Here is a 20201-nt window from a genome sequence, read left to right as displayed (position 1 = left end):
AACATTCATAAGGCATAACATATAATGACACACAGACAAATATTGAATCGTATGTGACATATTCAAACCTTTGTGTACATACATGCTGTTACTTTGTTTGTTATAGGGCTCAGTGACGTAACAACGGCGGAATCCGACACCATTTGCAAACAACGTGTACTCAGACCAGAAGAAAGCCCAATGTTTCCTATGGTATCACGAGACATAGTCACCAAAAACAGTCCAGAGAAAATTCCACATGGCATACCACAGACAGCCACCAGATGTTAAAAGCGTCAAGATGTGGTACGTGAAGTTTAAGGAAACAGGGAGCGACTGTGATCTCCCTAGAACAGGCAGGGCCGGACCTAGTGCAGACATTTCAGACAGAGACAGACACCTTCGTGAGAAGTCCCAAGAAGTAGGTATGCAGATTGTCACGTGAGTTGAAGATTCCGAAAACATCAGTACACCCTGTATAAACAACTTCTTTCCCGTGCGTACGAGACACTTTGGGCTTTCTCCTGGTTCGAGTACATATTCTTTGCAAATGGTGTCCGATTCCGCCGTTGTTACGTCACTGGACCCTGTAACGTACAAAGTAACAGAAATGAAACTTCCTGGCAGATTAAAACTGTGTGCCAGGCCGACTCTCGAACTCGGGACCTTTGCCTTTCGCGGGCAAGCACTTGCGGGCGAGCACTTACCCCCGAACGGCAAAGGTCCCGAGTTCGAGTCTCGGCCCGGCACACAGTTTTAATCCGCCAGGAAGTTTCATATCAGCGCACACTCCGCTGCAGAGTGAAAATCTCATTCTGGAAAGTAATAGAAAGTATGTATGTCACACGCAATTCGAGTTAAAAAGTATTTTGACCGCGAATCATCGTTTATGCCTTACGAATGTTTGTAGTCAGGGAAAGACTTCTGAGACAGTTGGTATATCTTCATAGTAAAGGGACTGTCGAGTAAAATATGTGAACATATTGTGCACATTTTAGAGAGTAAGCTAGCAGATTTTAAATGTCGAGATTTTTATTTTAGATGTAATGAACTTAAGAAATGTAGTTTTTCGTTTCATATTTCATCTTTTGAAATAGAGTTTCTTTGGTTTGTTACACATTATTACGACTACAAATGTCAGAGGTTTGGGCTGAGAGCGTGGAGATTTAGTACCTCTGCACGAGACGATGTGCCTCTGAGTGTAACAGCTGCCGCTCGGAAGTACCTTTGCGAGTGCGTGCGTGTGTGTGTCTAAGTTGAGTAGCAGTGTGAGCAGGTGGTGGTGGTGCGGCCGCAGGCTCCGACGCGGCGGCGCCGGCGTCCGCGTCGGCCGAGACGCGCAACCTGAGCCTGCAGAGCACGTGCCACCTGGCGCTGGACGCCTGCCAGCGCAACGCCTCGTGCCGCGCCAAGCTGCAGCCCGTGCTCGCCGCCTGCGACCCCGCGCCCGGCCGCTGCCACCGCCACAGCTGCATGGACAAGCTGCAGGACTTCTACCGACAGAAGGATCTGCTGCCCTTCACGCTCGAGATAGCCTTCTGCCTCTGCAAGTAAGTCGACGCTGCTTCCCAATCTGGGGGCTCACCCCAATTACCTATCACGAGCATCGTTCAACAAGTAATGCAACACTTCTCTTACGGTAAACTGGTTGGTTTCTTTCGAGATTCCAAAATACTATATTATTCCCCACTATTTTGGCTACAAATTCCTATTTTTCTGCATAATCTCCGATAAGAGCGACAGCGCTGCGCCACCTTAGTGGTAGGGCCTATACACCCGCGCGGTATCACTCTACTGGACGACGTCGCAGCCATCGTCTTGCTGCGTCAGTAACGTCCCCATCATCCAAGTACTACATCCCGCGGAGTGCATCCATCGTTGAGCCGAAAAGATGTAGCTTTAGGGTGGATCAGGAAGAAGAGTCCTATAAAGTTTTCTGAGCGTCTCTCGGGTGGCATACATGTGCGAGGTCTTCATGGAGAAGAAGAAGTTCGTTTACATTTTTGTGGCGACGATCAAACTGAATTCTTTTCTTAAATTTCCTGAGGGTAGCACAACCTTGTGCAGCCGACAGGCACGTGGGAGACTGGACGGGTTTGGGCGACATTGTGATGATGACAGACGCCTCGATCAACGACTCACCGTGCTTTTGTTCACTGCCAGGTCTTCGTAGACATTCTGCAAGCGCCTATGAGTATCTGCGATGCTCTCACAGCTCTCTGCTTGGAACGCACCTCCTTTAGTGACGCTATTTTGAAGGCTACGTATAGTGCTGCCACAAAAAAAAAGTTCAAATGTGTGTGAAATCTTATGGGACTTAACTGCTAAGGTCATCAGTCCCTAACCTTACACACCACTTAACTTAAATTATCCTAAAGACAAACACACACACCCATGCCCGAGGGAGGACTCGAACCTCCGCCGTGACCAGCGGCACAGTCCATGACAGCAGCGCCCAGACCGCTCGGCTAATCCCGCGCGGCTGCTGCCACCAATCGGAACATCATGAAACTATACGCGCTGAAGCGGGAAGATTCCACCATGTCTCACAACTAATACCACATATTTTCAACCGAAATTGGGAGAGAAAAGTAATGTGTTGCGTTACTTATTGAACGCCTCTCGCGAGAGTATTTCATTAGCCTCTATAGTCTAATAGGTAGCGTCTGCTTTTGAGGTCAATAGTTGCGACAAGTAACGTCTGCAGACAGCCTTCTCAGCATTCCGCTGCTCGCGGTGATATAAAACCACTTTAAAGTCTCTATCACCTAAAAAATCGTGTAAAAAATCTGAAATTTAGGAACCATATAAATATCCCTAGTGTCTCCAAGGACGTCAAAAATCTGTTCTTAATTTCAAAATTATGACCAGAATTAATATTTAGAAACGTATTAAATTTTCCTATCCGGGAAACTATTTAAAACTTGTAACCTTATATCTTGAAAATTGCTGAATTCACTTAAAGTCTTCCTTTCCTTTCGTTCATTACGAAAGTTTCGTATTTCATTGTGTTCGTCATGTACCAGGTGTGATACAAAAATACAGTGAATAATTTTATTAGAAGCAAAGTAATAAGCTTACATGTCATTCGATTTATCTTCTTCAAAGTACTGCCCTTGGTTAGGAATGCACGTATCCCAACGTTGAATCCGTGACTGGAAGCATTTCTGGAAGACTTCCTTTGCAAGCGCGTTAAACTGCTCTGTCATAGTTCGCTCAATGTCAGGAATATTGTCAAATCGTTTTACTTTAAGCACGGTATTAATTTTTGGGAAGAACCACAAGTAGCATGCAGCAAAATTTGGTGACTAAGGCGGATTTCGACAGACAGGAACACGTTTTCCGGCCCAAAACCCACAAATCAAAAGCGAAGTGTGGCACGGCGCGTTGTCGTGATGAAGAAGGAAGCCATTGGACCATTTTTCTTAGCTCTTTCTTCGTGCATCGTTTCCCAAACGTTGCATTACGCCCTTTTAAAAGTCCGTTTTACAGTTTTATGCCTTGGAATAAACTAAAATCGCACTATGCCACCAGTATCGAGAAAAACAGTGAACTTAACTTTGACATTAGACATTGACTGTCGTGCGTTTTTAGGGCGAGAAAATTCGCTGGTATTCCATTGGGAACTGTGAATTTTCGTCTAAAGATCATACCCATAGACTCAAATTTCATCTCCAGTTAAAATTTTGGACATGAAGTCAGGATCTGAATGAAGACGATGCTTCAGCTCCGTACAACCTGACCGCGATTTTCCTTCTGTTCATCACTAAAAAGTCTTGGAACAAATTTTCAACTCACTCGTCTCACTTGCAAATTATCGGTTACTGGCACGTACTAGATATTGAGCTCTTCGGTAAGCTCTCGAATAGTTATTTGCCTGTTTCAGTGACCAATTTTTGCCACTTCTTGTATGTTTTCTCCTGTTTTTAACTTAATGAACGTCCCGAACGTTTCTCGTCTTCTACAGACTCATTTCCGTTTTTAAATCGCTCATGCCACTTGTAAAGTCTTCAGACATACAGTATTATCGCCATACACCACTTTCTAAATTTCATGATTTTTTTCACTTTTTTGCAACTTGAAACGCGTTGTTCGAAATCCATGACGCGCGACAGACACTGCGAGCACAACCTCACTCTAGCGTCTCTGGACATTGACTGACAAGTCAGAACGTGTTCCAGATTGACGCTGCTTTTCTCCAGGCTATCGGACAAATTATATCAGATGGTTGTAGGGTCAACATTCTTGCTATATAAATTAATTCAACATGTTTTTTGATCGTATTCGTATATGCATCTCAAAAGGGGATTTCTTTTTTTTTCAGTTTTATCAACCCAACTCTAATGAATGTTAATAGCCTAAACCCAACAAAAATCACGAAGAAACTTCGATATTGACGTATACGGCACACTGAAGAGCCAAAACATTACTACCACCTGCTTAATAGCTTGTTCTCCATCTTTGGAACAAAATACATCACTGACTCCGCTTATCAGGAATCCGACAGTTTGTTGATCGGTTCGAAAGTTTGATCGTAGGTTTGTGGATACATGTGGCATTAGATGTCTACGCACAGTGCATGTAACTGTGTAAATAACGGGCCGCTGATTTGTGTCCGCGGTGATGGCGGGCGATAGCGACCAAGATGGGTTCGACAGGATTTACATCAGCCAGATTTCGTCGGCGAGACATCAGCGTGACTTCATTATAATGCTCCTCAAACAACTGCAGCACGGTTCCGGCTCCGGGACACGGACAAGTACACTGCTGCAAGATGACATCGCCGTCGGGAAGACATCAAGCATGAAGGTGGTTCGCACCTGTCAACGTGTCTTCGATTGCTGCAACAGGTCCCATGCCAGTGCAGACGAATGTCTGCCATAGCGTAATACTGTTCCCACACGCCTGTGTCCATGGCGTGCTGCACGTTTCGAACCGCCGTTCACCTCGATGACGGCGTTTGTGGACACGACCATCGACCTAGTGTAGTAATAAATGTGATTCACACGAGGAGCCGATACGTTTCCATTGATTGACTGCCGAATCCCGATGGTTCTGTGCCCAATGCAGTCGTAATTGACGACGTCGTTGGGTGAGCATGTGATTACATAGGGGTGTCTGCTGCGGACCTCCACGGAACGGTGTGTTCCGAAACACTTGTGCGTGAACCAGCATTGTGCTCAGATCACCATCTATCTCCTACTTTACAGAGCAGATAAGCCTCCGAACCCCACGTTCCGTGAAGAGTGGTGGACGTCCGGAAGTGAGAGGCACGAAGACAGCGGTGCACCCAATCCACTGGACATAGGAGCGTCACCATGTCGTCTTTGCAGACCAGTCCTGATTCTATGTATAGCGGCACGTTGGACATATCCTCATGTGGAGGCTCTGAGGAGAACGAAATTTACCAGACTGCATTCTTCGTCGTTATACAGGGTGAGTCAGGAGGAGAGATACATGCATTGAGCAAGAGGAGGAGGAGGAGGAGGAGGAGGAGATCAGTGTTTAACGTCCCATCGACAATGAGGTCATAAGAGACGGAGCACAAGCTCGGATTAAGAAAAGATGGAGAAGGAAAGCGACACTGACCTTTCGGAAGAACCGTCCCGGCATTTGCCATAAGATATTTAGGGAAATCACGGAAAACTTAAACCGGGATGGCCGGACGCGTGCTTGAGCTGCCGTCCTCCCGAATGTGAGTCCAGTGTGCTAACCACTGCGCCACCCCGCTCGGTGTGCTTTGAGCATGATAGTATTGGTGCTTCTGAACAAAAAACTTCATATGGACAAATGCCCTGTTCTAAATGGTTCCGAAATAAAACACGTTTAATGTACTTCGTTATTTGTTTTCTGTATTATTCAGTACAGTGTCATGGTTTACAGTGTACGAAAGCATTGTAGAGGGATTGGAGACGAACAGTTTGATATAGGATACTTGTGGGGTATCAAGTCGGGAAACTACCTCAGATTGGCCTACAAAACCTACCTGAGCTACTGTGGATGAGAGTCGTGCGAGATTTTAAATTAGTCGGCCGCTGTGGCCGAGCGGTTCTAGGCATCTCAGTCTGGAATCGCGCTGCTGCTTCGGTCGCAGGTTCGAATCCTGCCTCGGGCATGGATATGTGTGATGTCCTTAGGTTAGTTAGGTTTAAGTAGTTCGAAGTCTAGGGGACTGATGACCTCTGATGTTAAGTCCCACAGTGCTTAGACCCATTTGAACCATTTTAAATAGTCTCTCGCTCTCTTCACGCAAATTATTAGCCCCAGAGAAAAAAATTAATATGATATTTTTTATAGGAAATCCAAGTGTTTAATTTTGTACTGTGACACGTTTTCGCTAGAGACCGCGGTCTTCGTGTTATTCAAGAAGAACGTACAAAACTTACATTAAACGTGTTCTACCTCTGATATCATTCGGAATAGGGTGTATGTCCATACGAAGTTCTTTGTTCAGAATCACCAATAATATCATCCCTCAAAGCACCCACCTTTCCTCCTGAATCACCCTATATGGGCCTAGCACGCAATGGTAAGGAGTGCCGTTGGGTTCACAACCATATCACCTCGGTTTCTCATGGCTGGTAATTTGTGCAGCTTTTATATTTCTGACGAATTAAGGCCTGTGGCTGTGCCCTGTCTTCGAGGTCTCCGTGACATCTTTCAACAAGATAACATAAGTGCACATATTGTCCGCCCTCTTTACACAGTCCTCGATACAGACGATGATCGACTGTTGCCCTGACAAGCACGTCCTCCAGATCTCTCAGCCACTGGAAACATCTGGTCGTGGGTTACCGCCACTCTGGCATGCCGCAGCTGGACAAACACTACAATTGATGAACCATGACACTGAGCTCAAGCAGCATGGAATGGCATACCAAAGGTGGCACCTCTATGCACAGAATTTCGCACCTAGTGTACCCCAAATCATCTTCAAATCTGTTCTTCCCATTATACTGCATACGCACAATAAGCAAAATTTCATTATTTGCTTTATTTCTTAGTTTTGCAATTTTTATGTCCAGTAATGTAGATACATTGCTTTAGTTAACTGACTTGGAGGTGACGGAAGTTGGGTAAAGAGGTGCATATACTCATATAGTGGTTGATTGGAAGAAACAAGACCTATAACGTATTACTAAAAACTCTGAATGAAGATTTACTGTATTATTTAACCCCGGTTTCGCAGCTTCTTTGAATTACTGACAAAATGAGAAACAATTGCATATAGTGCAGAGCTCTGTCACAATGTTACAGGAAATGTACGAATCATTTTAATCCTCACCTGTTCAGCCTCAGCGACCTACTCAAAGTCGCAAATTGCCAATAGCTCCTCTCCATTTTTTCCAAACTCCATTTACCATTAATTGTCGGTTAATCAAACAAAATCACGCAAAGAATAAAAGAGACACTTTAAAGAAATATCTACAAAGAGCGAACGGAGATAAAGATACTAAACTATAACGAAGTAAGATAAAAATACACTCCTGGAAATGGAAAAAAGAACACATTGACACCGGTGTGTCAGACCCACCATACCTGCTCCGGACACTGCGAGAGGGCTGTACAAGCAATGATCACACGCACGGCACAGCGGACACACCAGGAACCGCGGTGTTGGCCGTCGAATGGCGCTAGCTGCGCAGCATTTGTGCACCGCCGCCGTCAGTGTCAACCAGTTTGCCGTGGCATACGGAGCTCCATCGCAGTCTTTAACACTAGTAGCATGCCGCGACAGCGTGGACGTGAACCGTCTGTGCAGTTGACGGACTTTGAGCGAGGGCGTATAGTGGGCATGCGGGAGGCCGGGTGGACGTACCGCCGAATTGCTCAACACGTGGGGCGTGAGGTCTCCACAGTACATCGATGTTGTCGCCAGTGGTCGGCGGAAGGTGCACGTGCCCGTCGACCTGGGACCGGACCGCAGCGACGCACGGATGCACGCCAAGACCGTAGGATCCTACGCAGTGCCGTAGGGGACCGCACCACCACTTCCCAGCAAATTAGGGACACTGTTGCTCCTGGGGTATCGGCGAGGACCATTCGCAACCGTCTCCATGAAGCTGGGCTACGGTCCCGCACACCGTTAGGCCGTCTTCCGCTCACGCCCCAACATCGTGCAGCCCGCCTCCAGTGGTGTCGCGACAGGCGTGAATGGAGGGACGAATGGAGACGTGTCGTCTTCAGCGATGAGAGTCGCTTCTGCCTTGGTGCCAATGATGGTCATATGCGTGTTTGGCGCCGTGCAGGTGAGCGCCACAATCAGGACTGCATACGACCGAGGCACACAGGGCCAACACCCGGCATCATGGTGTGGGGAGCGATCTCCTACACTGGCCGTACACCACTGGTGATCGTCGAGGGGACACTGAATAGTGCACGGTACATCCAAACCGTCATCGAACCCATCGTTCTACCATTCCTAGACCGGCAAGGGAACTTGCTGTTCCAACAGGACAATGCACGTCCACATGTATCCCGTGCCACCCAACGTGCTCTAGAAGGTGTAAGTCAACTACCCTGGCCAGCAAGATCTCCGGATCTGTCCCCCATTGAGCATGTTTGGGACTGGATGAAGCGTTGTCTCACGCGGTCTGCACGTCCAGCACGAACGCTGGTCCAACTGAGGCGCCAGGTGGAAATGGCATGGCAAGCCGTTCCACAGGACTACATCCAGCATCTCTACGATCGTCTCCATGGGAGAATAGCAGCCTGCATTGCTGCGAAAGGTGGATATACACTGTACTAGTGCCGACATTGTGCATGCTCTGTTGCCTGTGTCTATGTGCCTGTGGTTCTGGCAGTGTGATCATGTGATGTATCTGACCCCAGGAATGTGTCAATAAAGTTTCCCCTTCCTGGGACAATGAATTCACGGTGTTCTTATTTCAATTTCCAGGAGTGTAATTGCCGCTTAAAATCCTTTTCAGTAAGTGAGTGTAATAGGAGGTGCAATTGGAAAAACTCAAAAACGTACTATATTCAGCAAGCACTCGCTGAGTCTTTATTCCGAGAATCACACAGGGAGCTGGTTCGAAGCCAAAGGGCAGCAAAGAATGAGGTATGTTGTCTGCTATTTTCGTACTTTATCGGAAAGGTAACTGGACAATGGATAAGTCGTTTGGAACTTACACGCCATTTCATCTGTTAGTGGACGCATGCGACATTATTATTCTTTCAAAAATGATAGTTAAACATATTAGTAGGGCTAGCAGTAAGTGGAAACGTGTACTTTACGGTGATTCTTTGGTGTAGTGATGATGAGTCATCTTTTGGAAGAATTATTATAACAGCGAAGCAAAATCTAATACGCAGTTGGTACGGTATACACAGACAGAGAAAGAGAGGGTTTTTATACGTACACAGCGTGAAACACTTTGGAGGATGGCAGGTTACACGTACTGGCTGATTCTGCTGCCCCTGCCGATGTCGTTTTATGCAACCTGCAATATTATATCTGGCCTTCAAAAACACTGCGCGAGATTTTCATATTCTCTCGCTGACTATGCGCAAAATATTAGTCCTACAGAAAAAATGAACAGGGCCTTTTTGTAGTAAATTTAATGTAGTTAAATTTCGTACTGGGATACGTTTTCACTGGAGAAAACGCACCTCCATACCCACACTCATGCCACACCAGTCAGAATTTCTAGTATGTTCTTCGTGGCACTGCCTCCTGCCACTGTACAAAAATTTTCGACTACACGAACTATTCCTGATATTCGAACTTTTTTCGTCTATCTTGATTGGGGTATTACGCCAGCAGAATAGTCGACCATTTCGTCAACATTATTAATTTAGACGTCCTCGTGAGAGTAACGAAAGAAAAACGACTTTTGTAAACGTTACGCTAAAACTACTTACGTTGACAATTCTGTCCAAACTTAACCATTACAAGCACAATAATTTCGTAGTCAGAAGACCTGACGAGGAAACGATCCAACTGTCTATTTTACGCTGTTAAAATTCACAAAATTGTTACGTAAAATTTACACAAACGTCAATTTTACAATTTGTCAGCAATCAATTAAGCCGGCGGCGTAAAAAGGTCAGTCAATGAAGACTAAACAAGGTCAAATGCGGGAAATAATTCGTACAGTAAAAGATTTTTGTACATTGGTAGGAGAGAGTGCCACGAACCATATACTAGAAATCCTAATCGGCGGGTGCTGAATATGGGCTTGGGGTGCGTTTCAACGTCACATTTTTGCACTTTTCTTGAATTGCTCGAAAACTACGCTCTCTAGAGAAATCGTATCCCAGTACAAAATTTAACTACCGGTACATTAATTTTCCTACATTAAGTTCGTGTGCATTTTTTACTGTAGGGCTAACAGTTTGCGCGTAGCGATCGAGGAATTATTTAAATCTCGCGTGTGGTTTATGAAGACCAGATATATCATTGTGGATTACATAAAACGACATTTCTAGAGACAGCTGAATCAACATGTATGTGTGAAGTAGTTCACACGGTGTGTCAAATCCTTATGGTGAAAAATGTACAGTTTGTAGAGAATTTTGGACTGAATCTTGGAGACCAAGAACTAACAGCTAGAAATGAATATTCAGTTTACTCACATAATTAACTTTTAAGTCATAGTAACAACGCAGGCTCGCAGCAACTGTTCATCTCAGAGCATGCTTTATAATGGCGTACTCTCTCCCCACCCCACGATGTGTTATACAAATTACACAGGCAACTACCAATCAGGTCCTACTGGAGTTTCGTACCGTCGTACCGGAACTTCTTCGGGGAACTGCACAGCAACAAAATCTTACAAGTAAGACCCGGCGATCTCGCTGACCTTGTAGTTCACGTACTCCTCGATATTAATGGTCGGTGCATTGGAAAGCTGCAACCGCATATTCTCGCCAAAAACAGAAGCTGAAATATCTCAAATAACAGTGGCAGCACATCACGCATGAACAATAGGTGCTCCGACCCAGAGCGGCTACAAAAAAAGGTCCTAAAAGTTAATCTTGGAAACTTACAGCATGCAAGTTGATATGGATTCGTTGCTGGTGATTTAAGACGAGCGTGACGTTTGGATTTCGACCACCCGTACAGCCGTGCGTGTTAAAGCGCCACTTCAGTGACTAGACGGCGGGGGGCGGGTCAGCACAGATCGAGGAGGATCGAGTTCCTGAATCGAATTCGCCCGCCGGATTAATATCGGCGGCTGGTGTGCAAGCCAACCTGGATGTGGTCTTTAGGCGTTTTCCCATGTCCGACTAGGGGAATATCGGGCCTGTTATTACGTCCCGCCTCAGTTACACAATAAGTAAATACTTTGAAAACGTTCTCGCACTTTTACATGGGATAACACTAAAAAAAGACAGATAGAGTACTCAGATTCCGTCCCGGGAGAGAAGGGATGGCGGCAGGAAGGACATCAGGCCCCCTTCTAGCAACAACATTGCCAAATCCAGAATAACATGACGACCCCGAGAAGGTACGGGATAAGCCCAGGGAAAAGAAAAGGAAGCTAACGTACGCATTTTCATCCCCTACATATGGCTTTTGCTGCAGTGGAAAACACATTCATGGTTGAAAGAAGCCTCATGCGCCAACAACACAGATTGATTTTGACCCGGCCGGATAGCTGTGCAAGTTAAAGCGGTACTGATATATCGCGTTGGATAATCCATGTCATGCTGTGCCAAGAGGAATGGTCAGTACTCAGGGATATTACGGGAATGATCATTCGAAACCGTAAGTACAGTGTACATGGCTTTAAAATACATAGCTTAAGAACTATGAGCACTTCTTCATCTTTGCTACTGTGAAACAAATCTCTTCTACAGAACAAGTGCTCGAGGCTCTTAACGTATGTATTTTAGAGCCCTTCTTTACTGAACGTTTTTTCTTGTTTTGGTTCATACTGCCACCTCTCAAAACATGGAAAACAAAGATCTTCCAATAGAAACGATTTGTTTCACAGTATCGAAGATGAAGTGCTCATAGCTTTTAAAGCGTGCATTTTAGATCCCATTATCACTAGAATTTTTGGCTACTATTAATCGGTGCTATCATATTTGTCGATACTGGGCTTTCGTCCTGGGTCATCCTGTACAGAACTGAACTCGTTTATGAGAGAGTTGTAAGTACTACTTCACTTTATTCTTCTAAGTGTGCCTGTCACGGGCTAGTTGATGAACCTTTTCTTACACTATCCAATACAACCTCTTCAAATTCCACTGAGACAATAATTCTTTGTTGAGAACATTGGATAACTGTCTGCGCTTCGAATGACCCAGTTTCTGACAACGGAAATAAGTTTCTCTCGATTTCTATGACACCTATTGCGAAAGATTATTCTCTATATTCGTTCGGCTTTCAGGATATTACGTCCTGTTGAACCATACATTAAATCGCTCTTTGACAGTGATGTTCCAGTTTGTCTCTGATTGTGAACTGTGCTAGTAGATTCCGCTGTGGAGACATCGCGGACGGTTGTGTATTGTTTTAAAGTGGTCTCACCAACCTGGACGTATCGTGTATTCACACGCTGACGTGACATAAGCTATGGAATACCTCCTAATATCTTGTCGGACCTCCTTTTTCCCAGCCTAGTGCAGTAACTCGATGTGGTATGGCCTCAACAAATCGTTGGAAGTGCCCTGCAGAAATATTGAGTCACGATGCCTACAAAGCTGTCCATAATTGCGAATGTGTTGGTAGTGCAGGATCTTGCGCACGAGCTGACCTCTCGATTATGTCCCATAAATGTTCCATAGAATTCATGTCGGGCGAACTGAGTAGCCAAATCAGTCGCCAAATGTCCAGAATGTTCTTCAAACCAGTAGCGAACAGTTGTGGCCCAGTGACATGACATCATTGTTTGAGAACATAAAGTCCATGAATGGCTGCAAATGCTCTCCAAGTGGCCGAACTATTTCCAGTCAATGATCAGTTCAGTTGGATCAGAGGACCCAGTCCATTCCATGTAAATACAGCCCACACCATTATGAAATCACCATCAGCTTGCAAAGCGTCTTTTGACAACGTGGATCCATGGCTTGCTAGGGTGTGCGACACACTCGAACCCTACCATCACCTCTTACCAACTGAAATCGGTTCTCATCTGACCAGGACACGGTTTCCCAGACGTCTACGGTCCAACCGATTTGGTCACGAGCCAATGAGAGGCGCTGCAAGTGATGTCGTGCTGTTATCAAAGACACTCGTATCGATCGTCTGTTGCCTTAGTCCATTCACGGCAAATTTTGCCACACTGTCCTAACGGATACGTTCGTCGTACGTACCACATTGATTTCTGGGGTTATTTCACGCAATGTTGCTTGTCTAAATGGTTCAAATGGCTCTGAGCACTATGGGACTCAACATCTGAGGTCATCAGTCCCCTAGAAATGGTTAAAATGGCTCTGAGCACTATGGGACTCAACTGCTGAGGTCATTAGTCCCCTAGAACTTAGAACTAGTTAAACCTAACTAACCTAAGGACATCACACACATCCATGCCCAAGGCAGGATTCGAACCTGCGACCGTAGCGGTCTCGCGGTTCCAGACTGCAGCGCCAGAACCGCGCGGAGTCCCCTAGAACTTAGAACTACTTAAACCTAACTAACCTAAGGACGTCACATACATCCATGCTCGAAGCAGGATTCGAACCTGCGACCGTAGCAGTCACGTGGTTCCGGACTGAAGTGCCTAGAACCGCCAGGCCACCGCGGCCGGCTGTTACTTGTCTGTTATCACTCACAACTATATGCAAATGACGCTGCTGTCAGTTGTTAAGTGAAGGCCATCGGACACTGCTTTGTCCATCGTGAGAGATAATGCCTAAAATTAGGATTTCTAGGCACACTCGACAGTGTGGAACTCGGAATATTGAATTCCCTAATATTTACGAAATGGACTGTCCCATGTGTCTACCTCCAACTATCCTCTCGCATTCAAAGTCTGCTAATTGCCATCGTGCTTCAATAATCACACCGGAAAACTCTTCACATGAATCACCTCATTAGGAATGACAGCTCCGGCAATGCAGTGCCCTTTTGTACCTCGTGTACGCAACACTGCTTCCATCTGTATAAGCGCATATCGCTATCGCGTGACTTTTGTCACCTCAGTGTAGCGTTAGCTATGAAACATAAGCAAAATTGCGAAAGACTGCTTGACGCGCATTGCTCATTTAAGATGTCGTACTATCAGAAATGTTCATCTGACAACATTCAATTTAGAATCCTCTACGGCTTACGTTATTTTTCACCTTCCTCTTGCTTGTACCATGCTTAACATTTTGTGGCGAATTACATTCTAAGCATTTAAGTTTTTTCAATTACATTCAATAACTGACTCTTTTCTCATTCAAAAACTCAATCTAATAAATGCAAGCAAGATAGCGAATTTTTCTGTACTGGGCAAGGTATGAAGTAAAACGGCTGTGGGATCGTTTAAGTAAGTATCCAGGAACTCGCCCATAGCGTTCTGAGTAAACCGCGGAAAATTCCAAATCAGGGTGACCAGACGAGGATTTCAGTCCCACTACTGCAGAAACCGAATTAATTTCTTTACTAGTGTTACATCTCGCGTCACCGTATATTTAATACCGTGAATACAATCGAAAATTGTGATCGGTCTTGTTTCCGAAGGTGCGACGTATTCGCAACATAAAGTTACACATTCAGCGTTTCATTTGCACGTGATTAGATCATTTCTCGGATCTTACAGATATTTACAAAAACTGTCACTGGTGTGCACAATTGTAATTGCAACCAAATATATTTTCAAAAACTTTGTCTACAATTTCTCGGTGGCACAGAAAGGCAACTAAAGGACGAACAAATGCCTCCAACATTTTCTAAAATGTCACTAACGTGTTAGTGAAAAGAAGAGATACTGCGTGAAACCGTTCGTTGATAGCCCTCGTGGAACTCCTAATTATTGCTTGAAAGACAGAGTATTTGTGGAATGAACCGAGTGAGGAGGTTAGCACCAAGTTTGCTCATCAGGATTCCATCAACAGGTACTTTCCACACGGAACTTAATGAACAAAGCAAATCGTCGATCGCGCTATGGCAGTTCCCCGCTTCTCACGGAAATGCGGGAAGCGATAATTAAAGGGAAAGTTTTACTTTTTTGTGGCCTGATACACAGCATCTTTTGCTTGATGAAGCGTATGACCTCTTTTCATCCTTTACAGAATTATGCACCTACGACGATAGTTTTCTAAAAGAATAGAATAAAAATAAGCTTAAACTTGCTAATGCAAGCATGTTAATAACCAATTAATTAACATAAAAACTTGATGTTGCGAAACTAATTAGTTATGTGCTTGTTTATATACCTGCCGTCTTTACTGAGCAAATCACAGCTACAAATTGCATATAAACCTGCAATTGCCTTTTACAACATTCATTAGCTTTAAAGTCGTTAGAAAATTCGGACCTGGAGCGTTTGCATTTTCCACATTTTCGACTGAAAAGGCGTCATCTTTTACATTTCTGTTCGTCTACAGAGTGTTAAAGTGAAAAAACGTAGCTTCAGACTGTTATGACTACTAAATACATCTCTGTCTTCTGAAACTAGGAAAGGAGAATCAGCTTTAATTTAAAAGTCACGTCACTTGACACAGACCACAACTCGTAGTACGTAAGGTGGCGCGCTGCTTCGGACATTGTATTTACAGGGTCCAAATCTCCTTTCGGACATCGAGATTCAGTTTCCCCGTGATTTCCCAATATCGCCCAAAGCAATGCCGGTATGAAAACGTCTTGTTCGATTTCGTGTCTCATCCTTAAAAATTCACTGCTTACTCTGTGCCTATAATGACAACTCAGTCGACGGGACATTAATCCAAACCTTCCTTCCACTTGGAGTCAATTAGAAAACCATGGAAAACAAAAGTAACGACTTCTGCCTGGTATAAAGGACCACTGTCCTTGAGATTTCTGTGTCTTAAGCACTGCACTACCACTTTTGACATCTTTTTTCGCTGTGGGGGTTGATCTCCTTTGTACCATAAGTTGAACAGACCAATTGGATTTTATGGTGTATAATTTCAACAACCAAGACGCCTTAGGAAAGGATGCGCAATTATAGGCCTAAGATCTGGTAAGTCTGCATTGCAGTGTATGAATACGGCGAAATATATATTTTTTGACCATGTAAGTGAGCGTATGACATGTAGTGGTTCAGTCTGGTCCAGCTGACCACGCAGAAGAAATCGTAAAGAAAAGTTACTGTGCTGGGAAAAATCGTCTGCAGCAAGAGCGCTTTGTAGAGCAGGATGAGCATTACGCAAAGATAAAGGCTTATCCAAATAGAAATCACCAGATTGTTCAGTGGTTCTTGCTCTGATAGAAAGCCAGATGCTTATTCTGGCAAGCGAGTATTCGAAGGATATTATTACGCAAAGACATTTTCAGTCAGTGACACTTCTAGAATTGAGAACTGTTAACTGCTACAAAAACTATGTACAATTAGCTGCTCACGATTTGTTCTGTATGTTGGCATTCAGAATGTAGACTAAATTCTGATGTGCTACGTTCGTGAGGTATAACCATGAGCGAGAAGTTGAGAGCCTACGCTACCCATGTAGTCGTGATGTAGTGTGGTACGTTCATAAACACAACTAGCTTCCAAGAAGGCAGGATGAACTGAAAGGAAACACACGTTCAAGATATGTAGCAGGCAACCGTTAGCTCGTAAAACGAGAGGCGTAGCTCCTTAACAAAATGCATTTACTTTACAGTACTTGGTGAGACTGACGTATTTCAGCTACAGAACAAGGTCGAATGTGGGTATTATTTTATTTTAAATTTAGAACAAGAAAAGCTTTCCGTGGCATTACCATTATAAAGAAGCTCAGAGTGGTGGTGTCTCCTACCTAAATACTAGAAGGCAGCCCAAAAGTGCGGATGATACAAACTAATCAAAAGGAGTAGAGTAATAAATAGATAGTTCCCCCGACAACGGGTGCCCTTTCAGTTATTACCCCGCCGCTGTATCTACTTGCTAGACAATTTTTATTTAAAAGCTGGAAGCCATCACCTCGTTGTAATATACCATTTTGCCTTTTTTGACATTAGTGACATATTTTCGGATGTTTTGCAATATTAAAAGCGTGGCAGATGGGAAATACCCTAAGCCAATGCAAGTAACAGTACAGGACATGTAAATTTTTAGTGGGACGGTACTTGTTGCCTGCCAGGCAATGATTCACGAAGGGGAGTGACACACAATTCATGCTTCAGAGTTTATACTCTCAGATACACATGTAAGCCCTAAAAACCCAACTGTCTCGTAGTGAAAACTCTTTCTTTAATATTTTACAAGAAAATATAATTTTTTTGAGAATTTTGTGGTCTCCTCAATAATAATGCTGAAGTCTCGTCTTTGATGGTCGTAGATTACTCGTTGGATGACCTGTAACGGAGTCTATTCAGCCTCGTGAGGTCACATTAAGAATTGCTTGGCGTTATCCGTATGCATATCTTTGAAATGGGATCAAAGAGGAAATTTGCGACTCACGTGTGGTGTACCGCAGTACTTTTTTAAATGTAATAGTCTAAAGATAGAAAAATTTGGTTCTGAACTTCCATTTGAGGGTTTCATTCTATTTGTTCTGGAAAATTAGGGTATTTCGAAGAGTACCACAAAGAGCAAATTCAACTTCATTCTTCAAAAAAGAGAACAGTAATAACTTTGGTAATAACAGAGGAAACGGCAAACTAGATTTGAAGTGTATGATATAAGTATGAATAACACACTGAAGAGCCAAAGAAATTCGTATACCTGCCTAATATCGTGTAGGACCCACGCGAGCACTCAGAAATGCCGCAACATGACGTGGCGTGGACTCGACTAATGTCTGAAGCTGTCCTGGAGGGAATTGGTACCATGAATCCTGCTGGGCTGTCCATAAATCCGTAAGAGTACGAGAGAATGGAGATCTCTTATGAACAGCACGCTGCAATGCATCACAGATATGCTCAATAATACTCATATCTGGGAAGTTTGGTGGCCAGCAGAAGTGTCTACACTCAGAAGAGTGTTCCTGGAGCCGCCCTGTAGGAAGTCTGAACGTGTGGGGTGTCGCATTGTCCTGCTGGAATTGCCCAAGTCCGTCGGAGTGCACAATGGACATGAATGGATGCAGGTGATCACACGGGATGCTTACGTACGTGTCACCTGTCAGAGTCGTATCTAGACTTTTCAGGGGTCCCATATCACCCCAACTGGACACGCCCCACACCATTACAGTGCCTCCACCAGCTTGAACAGTCCACTGCTGGCATGCACAGTCCATGGATTCATGAGGCTGTCTCTGTGGTGTCACCGCCAGACACCACACTTGCTAGGTGGTAGCCTCTAAATCGGCCGCGGTCCGGTAGTATACGTCGGACCCGCGTGTCGCCACTATCAGTGATTGCAGACCGAGCGCCGCCACACGGCAGGTCTAGAGAGACGTCCTAGCACTCGCCCCAGTTGTACAGCCGACTTTGCTAGCGATGGTTCACTGACAAAGTACGCTCTCATTTGCCGAGACGATAGTTAGCATAGCCTTCAGCTACGTCATTTGCTACGACCTAGCAAGGCGCCATTATCATTTGCTATTTATCTTGTGATGCATGTACCGTCAGACCGATGTTCACCAATTATGGATTAAAGTTAAGTATTCCAGAAGCTACGTACCTTTTTTGCTAGTCTCTGTTCCTTTAACTGTTCCAGACCTCACGCCAGCCTGCGTGAGCTTAAACGCGTGCCTTTCGGCTACCTCATAGTGGCTTGGCTGTCTTGCCAAGTCACAACAGTCTCCATACCCGTGCACGTCCATCCGATGGATACAATTTGAAACGAGACTCGTCTGACCAGGCAACATGTTTTCACTCATCAACAGTCCAATGTCGGTGTTGACGGGCCCAGGCGAGGCGTAATGCTTTGTGTCGTGCAGTCGTCAAGGGTACACGAGTGGGCCTTCGGCTTCTAAAGCCCTTATCAATGATGATTCGTTGAATGGTTCGCTCTCTGACACTTCTTGATGGCCCAGCATTGAAATTTGCAGCAATTTGCGAAAAGGTTGTACTTCTATCACGCTGAACGATTCAGTCGTCGTTGGTCCCGTCCTTGCAGGATCTCTTTCCGGCCGCAGTGATGTCGGAGATTTGATGTTTTACCAGATTCCTAATATTAACGGTACACTCGTGAAATTGTCGTACGGGAAAATCCCCACTTCATAACTACCTCGGAGATGATAGGTCCCATTGCTCGTGCGCCAACGGTAACACCACGTTAGATCTTGATAACCTGCTATTGTAGCAGCAGTAACCGATCTTTCAACTGCGCCAGACACTTTCTGTCTTATACAGGCGATGCCGACCGCAGTGCCGTATTCTGCATTTCTAGATATCTCTGTATTCAAATACAGCACGCCTATATCAGTTTCTTTGGCGCTTCAGTGTAAATGGCTCTGAGCACTATGGGACTCAACATCTTAGGTCATAAGTCCCCTAGAACTTAGAACTACTTAAACCTAACTAACCTAAGGACATCACACACACCCATGCCCGAGGCAGGATTCGGACCTGCGACCGTAGTCAGTGTAAATTAAAAGAAGTTATTAGAAGAGGGAAAAATTACTTTCATTTAAATAATGGAAAACTGCAACAGCTACTTAATTTTTCATGCTTAGTACAATGCGTTTCGAGAATTTATTCTCATTTTCAAATGCATTTGCATCCATAATTATTTTCTGTGACGTTTGCATGTGTGATTTTCTGCCTCTCTTGCATTGTAGCCTACTTTCTGAGGCTATATTTCGATTGAAAAATTAAACGAAAGGAATCTTGGACTGTTATTATACGCTAATGTTAGAGATGGTGTTTTTGTTTGCCGTCTTTCAACTATGGTGTGTCTTCCATTGCACATAATATCACACATAGGCAACTAATCTCTTACATTCTTTATTTTTTTAATCGAAATATGCTGCAGAGAGTTTAAGACATTATCGTTTCACATAGTTTGTACACAGTCAGAGGTGTTACATTTTCTGTTAATTATATTATACAGTATATAAAAAGTTGTTAGTTACAAAATTTGTTTTACAATTACTGCCTACTCAATTATCGGCTACATTCTCTCTCTCTCTCTCTCTCTCTCTCTCTCTCTCTGTATGAGGAAATGTACATATTTATGCAAGTTAATACAGTTACCATATGCAGGAGAAACATTTGAAAAAATTAGACGATCACTAAG

General features: G+C 44.4%; 1 protein-coding gene across 1 annotated transcript in view; it reads left to right on the top strand.

Annotated features, from left to right (window-relative positions):
- The first annotated feature begins 813 nt into the window (after nt 1–813).
- Nucleotides 814–20201, top strand: part of LOC124722173 — a 294914-nt gene continuing 275526 nt past the window's right edge. The window contains exons 1-2 of the mRNA XM_047247374.1: nt 814–826; nt 1277–1529. Coding sequence (XP_047103330.1) covers nt 814–826; nt 1277–1529 — 266 coding nt within the window. The remainder of the gene's footprint in view (nt 827–1276; nt 1530–20201) is intronic.

This window comes from Schistocerca piceifrons, chromosome X (genome assembly GCF_021461385.2).
Source record: "Schistocerca piceifrons isolate TAMUIC-IGC-003096 chromosome X, iqSchPice1.1, whole genome shotgun sequence".
NCBI classification, from domain to species: domain Eukaryota; kingdom Metazoa; phylum Arthropoda; class Insecta; order Orthoptera; family Acrididae; genus Schistocerca; species Schistocerca piceifrons.
Note: the sequence above shows the minus strand (reverse complement) of the source record. Positions and strands in the feature narration are given on the sequence as shown.